Genomic DNA, 10,439 nt, shown 5'->3' with positions numbered 1-10,439 from the left:
GTACTTTTCGTGTTTTCCACAGGTGTGGGTCCTGGATGCCAACACAAGAAAACACCTTTGTTATTTAGACAAGGTAAGCTTCCTGTGCTATGGTCTGGACAAGTCTGACTGTAATGATACTGTAATCCACAGTGTGTGGATTGGGAAATCTCGCCATCTTCTCGTTTAGCTAGGAAGAATCAAATGCCTTTATTTCAATTTATGTATAGTTTAAATAGCTTATATTTAAATGTTGTATTCAGGTGGAGCCATACTCAACAGTAGGAGACATCAAGAGCCTTTTTCACAAATCATGTAAGTGTTTGCTCAGTCTAATGAACTGTTTTTTGTCGATGTTGTTTTATTTTTTTTTGGTTCTATCAACAGTCTTGTGTTTCATTACAGCAGCATTGCATATACTGTATCTGTACTGATCAGTTATTACTGAGCCTAAGGCCAAATGCTCTTTCTCTCCATATATACATATGTATGTACACAGATCCTCACTGGTATCCAGCCAGACAGGCGCTAAAGCTTGATCCTAGTAAGTAGCCATTTTGTTGTTATGTAACTGTGATTTATTATCGGTGTTTCAAAAACAATCGTACATCTGAAGTTCAGCCCAAACAATTCTTTCAAAAACATTATACGGGAGGTCCCTTAAAAATACATTCAAATTCCATTCCTACAGCGCAACATAAATCGGAACTAAGCCAATGCGCATAAGTACCTATTGTCCCCTACAATACTGTAACAGATTGGTAACATCATAATCTAGGACAGAAACACATCAGAAGAGTCTGACTTACACTTGGCAGCCATGATGAAGGGCATAAAGTTCCCAAAAAACCAACATAAACAAATGAAAGTGAATGCAGCACAATCCATTGCATGACGTACAAACCGCAAATGTAAACAAAGTCGTCGTCTACGTATAGTAGTATAGTATTCGTCCACTCCGCCAAACTATTAGTTCCTGTTTGAAATTTGTTTGAAGTCTGCATGTTTGGATGGAACAAGAAATTCGTAATACATTTATGTGAGATGGCGACGTAACTACCAAACGCCGTAGGTCGAGGACAACGTAAACGAGGAGTCCCTGTATCATCTATATATTATATACATTCAACAATATACACTTTAGGTACATTACTGCACTATGATGTACTTCTATATTACAACTAGTACTAAAACAATGGGGGGGATGTAACGTACATTCATTTATATTCCCCTGCGTGATGACTGAGAACTGTTTGTACTGACCTTTTTTTTTCTAGGGGTGAACAAACTCATTTAAATCACTGCGTGGGGAAACAGTTGGCTGTTGTTCTTTTGTTTACGTCCTAAAAGAATGTCACGTTAGTATGCATCTCATCTGCATGCATTAAATGCAGAGCCATTGTTCTGAATGAAACTACCGTAGCACTGAAAAGCACAACGTGAGATGTGTGGATAAAAAGCTATGTGGGCTAGCTCCCCCAAAGGACGTTCTAAAAATGTCATCCAATTAGTAAAACCTATCGTACGTGACTGTGTTCCCGTGAGTGTCCACTCATGGGGATACGGTGCTGGAAGGCTGATCAGTATTATATTATAAAAAATTATAAAATGCGAGTTTACCCCAGTGGTTCACTCAATGCAGACAAACAATCGATAATAGATAACTGAAGATTCAAATATTAACAAAGTAAAAGAACCTTGTTATTCTTGATGCAGCTTGGTGCAGGGATTCTTAACTTTTTTGACCTTGACGCCCAATTTTTATAGTACAAAGTCGCCTGGGGCCATTAATTATTAGATATGATGAATTAATTAGTTAATGTATTCATTAATAAGAAGATATGATGACGTTTGTTTCCTTTTTTTTTGTTTTTCTTTGAAAAGTCACCATACTTGCTACAGCTAGCGTATAGAAGAAATATATTTCTTCTGTATATTGGAGCTTGTTAAAGAACTGTATGATGCATTACCGCCACCATGTGGTAAAAAGCTACCTCGTGTCAGAGTTTCTCATGTATAACATATCTCTGGTGACTTCGGCTGGTGGCTCAACTTTGGGCCGCGGCCCTAGGGTTAAGACTCACTGGCTGAGAGAATTAATCAGTATTATCTAAAGAAAACAGCCACCATGTGGTAAAAAGCTACCTCGTATCAGAGTTTCTCATGGATACCATATCTTGGTGACTTAGGCCCAGAGGTGCAAAAAGTGAACGTTTTTCACGGATATCTAGGTGGCGCTGGTGGCCCAATTTTGGGCCGCGGCCCTAGGGTTAAGAATCACTGGCTAAGAGCATTAGTCAGTATTATCTAAAGAAAACGGTATTATCTGTTTATTATTGTTCATTATTTCTGTTTCAGAAGGAAAAGTGCTCAGAGATGATGAGATCTTACAGAATTTACCTGTCGGGACTGTTGCTACTATGTACTTCAAAGACCTTGGTCCACAGTTAGGATGGACTACAGTAAGAGAGGCTACGCTATACTATTTTGGAATACTTGGTGGACCGCAATCAATCATTTTGAACACGAAAACAAGAGGAATGGAAAATCTTTCAAGAACTATTTTGGGTTTTTTTTTTCATAAGTACTGTACATTTGTCATTTAGTTGAAGTATTGTTTGGCTTTTCATCTTGTTTCATTTCAGGTTTTTCTAGCAGAGTACATTGGGCCTCTCCTCACCTACCTCCTGTTTTATTTTCGTGTACCGTACACTTACTCGCACTCATATGTCCTCACCTCCAGTCCTCATCCCGCTGTCACGTAAGTGGACAAAATAGCCAACTAACAGCAGAGACTATTAAAAAATAGCTCCTGAAGACCAGCTAACCCGCTAACATGCTTAGCACATTCCAGTGATACCACATGATAAAGTTGCACACTCATTCATCACCGTAGCCTTTAGAGGGGCACTGTTTTACACGTGACGTTAATAATCTGAAAAGGCGAGCAAGTCACTGTGTTTGACCATAAAAAAAGTATATGTAAAAATATATGATAATAAACAGTCTCATTTCTTATCTTAACCCTGTCCTCTTTCTTACAGACGAGCCTGTGTCTGTCATAGCTTCCACTACATGAAGAGACTGATGGAGACTATCTTCGTCCATCGTTTCTCTCATGGGACCATGCCTCTCAGGAAAATAGTCAGGGTGAGGACATGACTTTCCTTGAATAAGAATAAAAGAGCTGTGCTCCCCTCTCCCCCCCCTCCCCCCCTCCCCCCATATGGCCTTGTTTTCCCTTCCTCCATTCCAGCTGACGTTATGCTGTGTTGAGCACAACCTCATGTTCACTTATGCAGCATGTCCAGATATTCATACATCTGTTTTGTTTATTTTTTGCTCCCAGAACTGCGCCTATTACTGGGGTTTCTCTGCTTGGTTAGCTTACTATATCAACCATCCTCTTTATACACCTCCGTGTAAGTTTGCTCATGCGCGTTTACACACTCACTCACCTAAACACACTGGCTTTATATACACAAGAATCACATGTAATTCAAACTGTAATTCACAGCATACGGAGAACTGCAGGTCAACTGTGCCATTGTTGTATTTGTGGTACGTATTCTTAAAAAAATAATGATAAAAATTTTGATTTGATGCACACATAACACGGAGATAATGAGAAGTAAAAATGAAACGTTTCTGCACATTTCCAGATCTGTGAACTGGGAAACTTTTCCATCCACTTGACTCTGAATGATCTCAGAGGAGACGGTGAGTTTTTTTTTTTTACGTTTTAATCACAAAAGTGAGAGTGTATGAAATCTGTGTTAAAAGTTGCCAATTATTGCTAAATATTTCTATTACATTTTTATTTATTTACTAGGTGCCAGGTGCAAAAGCTATCCAGTGCCAACCAGGAATCCCTTCACATGGCTATTTTTATTTGTATCCTGTCCAAATTACACATACGAGGTGACAGGAAGTACCGTTACACTGAGTTTTGGTAGTAAAGAACATCATTTCTGTGTATAAATGTGTCCCTCTGTCTGCTGTGTTTTATGACACACGCTGCAGGTCGGTGCCTGGGTTAGCTTCTCCGTAATGACTCAGAGTCTGCCAGGTATGCACACTACAGCACATTACCTCCACATCACTTTGAGCAATAGCACAGCGTGCGCATCGGTGTGATGGGAAATGGCTGTGAGCAGAGAGTTTCATTTGACAATAATGTCATCCTCTCTTATTTTTCTCCCCAGTGGTTTTTTACACAATTTTGGGGTTCGTCCAGATGAGCATCTGGGCAAAAGGGAAGCACAAGGCCTACGGCAGGGAGTTCAAGGATTATCCAAGGCTCCGAATGTCAATCATCCCTTTGATTCTATAAAACAAGTGTCAAAAAGCTGCTTAGAACAGAACTATGCACATTTCTAGAAAAGAATACTGGAAATAAAAGCAATAATATTTTAATAACTAGGTTGTTTTTTATATGTTTAAGAAAAGAATACTGGAAATAAAAGCAATGATATTTTAATAACAAACTAGGTTGTTTTTTTATAGGTTTTTAAGGAATTTAGATTTTAATAGATTTTTAAAGCACAGCACATTCCAGTGTTATATATTATAAACAAGGTGTTACTTATTTAAAACACTAACGAGGAGTTTTACAGAGCCAGATAACGATTTTATTTCATGAATAATGTTACTGGAATGTGTGAAAAGTAACTTCAGGTTTGGTCACATTGTAGATTATTTGGGCGATTACCATCTCCAAAATGCATTGCAGTCGTGCATTGCGGAGAGACGAGCAGAATCCGTCCGTTTGTTTTAATTTTGCGGCATTAATTACGTAATTAACTACGCGCCGGAGCAGTGTACGAAACCGTTTTTCATTTAACGAATAAGTCCACTATGTAATGCGCTAAACTTAACTATTTATATTGAGTAGGGAACGAGTGAGCGATTCCGGAAACACCACCGAGAGAACTATTGCACTTACATTCCACCCTGGTTTTAAAGCCCTCCCTCGACCACCATTTGACGAATCAGATTTCTCCTCTTTCTTTTTTTCTTTTTTTTATTCCCGCCTATCTAAACGTCATAGCAGGTCAGGCCAATCAGGAGCCGCGATGTGATATTGTTTTCATCACGTGAACGGATCACCAAACCAAACGATGACGTCATATTTGTTGACTTCCTTCCTCAGGGAAAACAATAAAGGATGTAATCCCACAAAAATAAAATGCCTCGGTCAATGAACTAGATTTGTTTGGTTGTTTTTATGAAAATAAAAGGAATATATTTTTCGACACAATCGTGACTACTGCAAACGCATCAACTAGACCCGAAAATGTGCTGTTTAGATGATGAAAAGAAACTGTTGAAATCGAATACACCTGCGATAAACAGCATTAAAAATAAATATATACAATAAGGTTTTTTGTAAACATTTTTAGTTTTAGTATGTTTAGTAATAAGAGAGTTACATAAATAAATAAACAGTTAAAAGTATTTCGTATTTCTCCTGTTTGCCGTGCCATCGCTTCCTTTTAACCCCTCAAAGAACAGGTGTGTTTGTCTATGTAATATAGAAAAACAATGAAGTCACAGTCGAGTACTGTGTTGTAGGTGTGTGAACACAGGTGCAGAAAGCAGACCAACAACAATCCACTGTCAAAACACTTCACATCCCCACAACAAAGACATGCTGTTTTATCATTTCCCTGTTTTTGAGGAACCAACGATAGTTCAAGGAACTGAAAGATCATTGGTAAAAAACACCCTGACGTATGAAACTAATCCTCTAATGAAAAGTAAGGATGATCTTATCATCAACCTGTCTGCCTGCAGTCTGGCTCACCTCTGTGTTAACTCTGAACTATGAGCACTAGGAACGTCTTAACCAACCGTTTCCACGTTCGCCTGTTTAACTTTTATTGTAAAGAAATCCTTTGTCTGAGGCCAAATTCAATCTAAAGTTTTCTCTATTTACTGAATACACGTATTGTGGCAGAACCCTTTTTTTAATAGTTCGATTTCAATACCTAGGCTCACCTGACACTCCATTATATACAGTAGAGTAACAAAGATTTCATTGATGACTGAGAGAACAGGTGAGAGAGAGAGGGAGACAGAGAGAGGGAGAGAACAATTGATCTCACCAGTTTGGAATTCAAAGGAAAACAAAGTCAGTCACTAATTAACCAAGAAAACGGAGATGATAGTGTGTGTGTAATCACATTTGCCAGAAAGTGCAAATACAAACAAGGACATTGAGTTCCCATACAGTGGAAGTGAGAGAACAAATGATGTAATGGAGGTTTTGAAGAGTTTGCATGAATTAAAAAAAAGTTAATAAAAAGGTAATGGTTAGCTAAATGTGTACTATCTTTAGCAGACTAAGACTTTATGGGGAAGAATGTTGACTTAACTCCTTCATTTGTACAACAATAGGGAATGAATTATTTAATTAACTGATTTTAAAATTTTAAATTATCTTTGTATAATGCCTTTGTATTTGTTATTTTATCGCTCCTACCTTGAGGATTTTCATGTGTTTGTTGATGCGAACCTGCCAGATAAAGAAGAAAAAAAAGAGAGGCAGGATGAAGATGATAATAACACAGCAGGATGTAGCTAAGTGGGCCTGGTTGAAGAAGACACTCAGGAGGAAGCACGGCATGATGGGAGCCGTCGTGAAGGTGAGAAGAAAGAGAAGGAGGAGTACTTTAAGTACTATAGGTTCTGAGCAGAACGCATACACACTTTTGTTCTTCTCGCTTCCCATTTGCAAGACAATGACTGACTGTGTGCAAATGAAAATCAGACAATGGAAAGAAAAGCTCACCGTCCTGAAAGAGACCTGGGAATTGTTTTTCATCCCCGCTGACAGCTTCTTTTCCTTATGACATCTGTTTGATATTCATCCTCGATGGCTACATGCCTCAAGTATTGGCCAGATATGCGGTGATTTATCATGATACTAATACCTCACCGTGCATGTTTGACTGAAGTCATAAGGATGTCGAGGATGTTGACACAGTGAGTCACGTCGACAAGCTCCCATTACTCACATTCAAATTATTTTTTAATTTAAAATTTTTAATTTAATTTATATATGTGTCAAACTTTAACCTATGTTTAGTTTTCACACGTGAGTTTTTTTAAAATATATATATTAGAAATGCAACATTAAAAAAATAGCTGCAATAATTGCAACACTACACGTTACTTCACAATGTATCCACTAGAGGGCAGAACACTCAACCCTAAAGTCACAAGTCTCCTTACTCAACCTTTGTAGGGAAGCCGTGACTGCTTCGGGCCATGTTTATCATTGACCAGCTCGTTCTTTTAACACCAGTGACAGCATTCCCATGATGTCACTGCATTTCTTGTCCTTCCGTTAATGATTAACAGGAAATGTAGTACACTGAGTCACTATAATCATTTGCTTAAAAGGTCTGATAAGGCAAAACTGTACCGTACACATGTACCCAAGGTTAATACAATCACACACATCGTGCCAATATAAATAAAGACTCATTCATATCAAAGGATTTAAATACTTAAGTGTGAAGAAGGTGAGTAAATACGACAACAGTGTCCAAATAAAATAAAGATGGGTATAAGGAGAGTTTTTACCTGTAATATTTTGCCTCAGTGTGGTAATGGAAAGAGAGGAGTGCAGTGGAAGTGTCCATCCTGATGAAGCTGTCAACAAACCAAGAAGGACCAGTAGCTGACCTCGTGACCTTCAGGGTCTCCTTCAAATAGCATGCCACCTGTAGGACAACAGTAAACGCACATTAGAGTGAATCCTGCCGAGACTGAAAATCAGTGTGAACATAATGGATGCAGGACATGGGAATGTGTAAGTACTGTGAAGAGGGGACAAATTGGAAGTGTCATTATTAGCATTTAATTTCTTCACAGAGAGTATTTTACATTTTTTTTGTAGAACAGAGCAGGGGTAATCAACCCCCAGTCCAGGGACCGTAGGTCATTTGGGCCTCAGTGGGACTCAACAGTAATCAACCCCCAGTCCAGGGACCGTAGATCATTTGGGCCTCAGTGGGACTCAACTTTCAAGGATTCATACAGTTCCATGTGTTTACTGTAAACCACGCTTTTCATGTGAGACTTACTCACTGTGAACGTATGCAAATACCAAAGCTCTGACTCAAGATGGACAATCTGACAGTTTTACTCCAAACATGTGAGATCTCTTATACCCACACAAACCATAAACACACACACACACACACACGCAACGGAATGTACCAGCGCGCACACTGGCACATTCTGTTCTGCGATGAACGGAAAAAAAGAAAAATCACATTTATAAGCCATTAAAATAATTCATCTGACCATTACCTACCGCCCCGCTGGGCTGTGAGATACACATGCATGCCACCGACATGCGGCCGACCGGCCGTCAAGCCCACATTCTTTGTTGCCACTTTGTAAAGGATGGTAGACGGAATGGCAGCTGTATCTAATTGGCCTCAGTCGTTCCCACTCTCCCTGTCACACTCAAGTGCTGTACGCTTCAACGTGGACAAAAACAAAGACCACCGACCATCCACCCGGCCGTGCCTCCGTGTGCCCCCCGTGTCAACCCCACAAGGCGATAGGCCTCTTAGGCGAGAGGCCTGAAATAATTTAATGTTGTAGTTTATATTCATATATATCATCAGGTAAAAACCCCACGGCAAACCACCAAACAAAAATCTCACAAAAAGTGTACATGTAATGTAAAGAAATAATTTATTCATAGCCATCTGCTGCCACCTAGCGGAAGAGGATTTTATTGCTCCGCCTGTCACACTGACGAACAAAGAAAAATTATTTGCAATAAATAATTTATAATAATTTATCAGGTTAAGAAACTCTCCTGCATGGACTTTATTAAATGCTTTTTAATCTCCCACGGGCCTGAGAATATGACTTGGTGGGCCGTATTTGGCCCCTGAGCCTTGAGTTTGACACATGCTTTATAGCCTGCTTATTTGTTTAGAATGCTGCACACCCTGAATCATCTTGACTCGGATCAGAAATTGTAAAAAAAAAAAAAAGGTCACCTCCTTCCTGGCCTTGCTAAAAAAATTTCTTTTTTCAAAAATCACAAAGATTTACACGCGTTAATGTGCGCAAAGGTACACAAAACCGACCCCCAACTCAAATACACACACTGTCACAGCTCTGCTAATCTCCCGCTACATACCATTCCCACATCAAACTCTCTGTGAAAACAGACTCTTGGAAAGACAACATGCACATTCTCACACACACACACACACACAGAATTCCCGTGGGCCTGTTCGGATAAGCAGCTACTGTGCGACGAATGCTCCCCGGGCCAGAAATCGCCAAATATTTACTGCACACTTATCGTATAAACCCCCAGAATGGGTTGGGTACAGTGCATTGTGTGGCAAATACCAATCAATGGCCAGTTCAGTATTCAGTCATGTGCAGTGGGGGATGAAAGCCCTCGAGAGTACACCCAATTAAACGCCTCTTGTGTGTGTGTCTGATTTTGGATGACAAAGGGGACAATGGAGCCCGGGTGATAATGGAGGCCGTTGGTGACAACCGGCTGAACGCATTCAGCCCCTTCTCAGTGAATCTCAGTGAGGTTCCCACAAGAGAGGACTTCCTCATTCCCTAGGGCAGTTCCAAAATAGCAAGGGAAGAAGGCGGGGGCTGGGGGTTTCCTAAGGTAATTACTCCGCGGGACCACTCACAGAAACTTGTTACTAAGTGTGGATTTTTCTAAAACGCTAAAAATGCTAAATGAGCCATGAAGCGTACCCTACGCTAACGCTAATGATTTGCTTAACTCAATACAAACCCTGGCGTGGCCTTTAATAAACCCTTTGTTAACGTCTCGTGGTATTAAAAAATATGGGTGGCAGCGACTCAAACAATGGCGCTCAGTTAAACGTAGCCTTTTATTGTGTACTGGGTGGGTGAAGCTAAGTGTACGTCGCAAAGCTATTATTAATAAAGCACTTGGGTGAACGTGTTCCTCAAATGTACTGTATGTCAGGTATTTGTGGAGCTGTCAGTCAGCAAGGTGTTGACCCCGACTGCCATTAGGCTGGATGAAAAACAAACGAAGCCCAATTACACATACTAAATCATTTTAATTCCCCGCCAGATTAAGGGCGGGACAAAACTGCGGATAAGTGACAACAGCAGCAATGCCGCAGTTAGTGTTTGTCATGCAATCCACTGATGCATGGTAGGGGTTAAGAGACAGTGGACAAGCGGCCTGGAAAGGTCATATTTGTGGTCTTGTACTTTTTACCGTCTGCGTCCTCAGGACATTTCTGGAACCAATTAGGATTCCAATGTAAAGATAAAACAAGACATTAAACGTGTGTCCCTTTTGTGTTTGATCGCACAGAGCCAGCTGCTTACATAACTATGCAAAGGCCATGGCGCCAGCAGGCTGCTCGGTATTGGCCGCATCGGCCCATCAGCCTGTGTTCTTCCTTTGCAGAGAA

General features: G+C 40.1%; 2 protein-coding genes across 5 annotated transcripts in view; both read left to right on the top strand.

Moving 5' to 3' along the window:
* The window catches only part of tecrl2a (trans-2,3-enoyl-CoA reductase-like 2a), a 7,893-nt gene extending 2,583 nt beyond the window's left edge, over positions 1 to 5,310 (top strand). Inside the window, exons 2-14 of one of the 3 annotated variants that reach the window (XM_025054745.1) lie at positions 23 to 73; positions 243 to 294; positions 479 to 523; positions 2,338 to 2,441; positions 2,625 to 2,740; positions 3,024 to 3,129; positions 3,329 to 3,401; positions 3,497 to 3,540; positions 3,642 to 3,699; positions 3,812 to 3,900; positions 4,003 to 4,048; positions 4,185 to 4,374; positions 4,439 to 5,310. In XM_025054745.1, the coding sequence (XP_024910513.1) occupies positions 23 to 73; positions 243 to 294; positions 479 to 523; positions 2,338 to 2,441; positions 2,625 to 2,740; positions 3,024 to 3,129; positions 3,329 to 3,401; positions 3,497 to 3,540; positions 3,642 to 3,699; positions 3,812 to 3,900; positions 4,003 to 4,048; positions 4,185 to 4,312 (912 nt within the window). In that variant the 3' untranslated portion in view covers positions 4,313 to 4,374; positions 4,439 to 5,310. Of the gene's footprint in view, positions 1 to 22; positions 74 to 242; positions 295 to 478; positions 524 to 2,337; positions 2,442 to 2,624; positions 2,741 to 3,023; positions 3,130 to 3,328; positions 3,402 to 3,496; positions 3,541 to 3,641; positions 3,700 to 3,811; positions 3,901 to 4,002; positions 4,049 to 4,184; positions 4,417 to 4,438 lie in introns of those variants that run through there. The other 2 variants (XM_017031451.2, XM_008307719.3) reach the window with 2 other exon arrangements.
* The window catches only part of mkxa (mohawk homeobox a), a 1,121,182-nt gene that overhangs the window by 766,229 nt on the left and 344,514 nt on the right, over positions 1 to 10,439 (top strand). The window lies entirely within an intron of this gene.

This window comes from Cynoglossus semilaevis, chromosome 3 (assembly GCF_000523025.1).
Source record: "Cynoglossus semilaevis isolate Cse_v1.0 chromosome 3, Cse_v1.0, whole genome shotgun sequence".
NCBI classification, from domain to species: Eukaryota; Metazoa; Chordata; class Actinopteri; order Pleuronectiformes; family Cynoglossidae; genus Cynoglossus; species Cynoglossus semilaevis.
The sequence above is the reverse complement of the archived record's forward strand: the minus strand, read 5'-3'. Positions and strand labels throughout refer to the sequence as shown.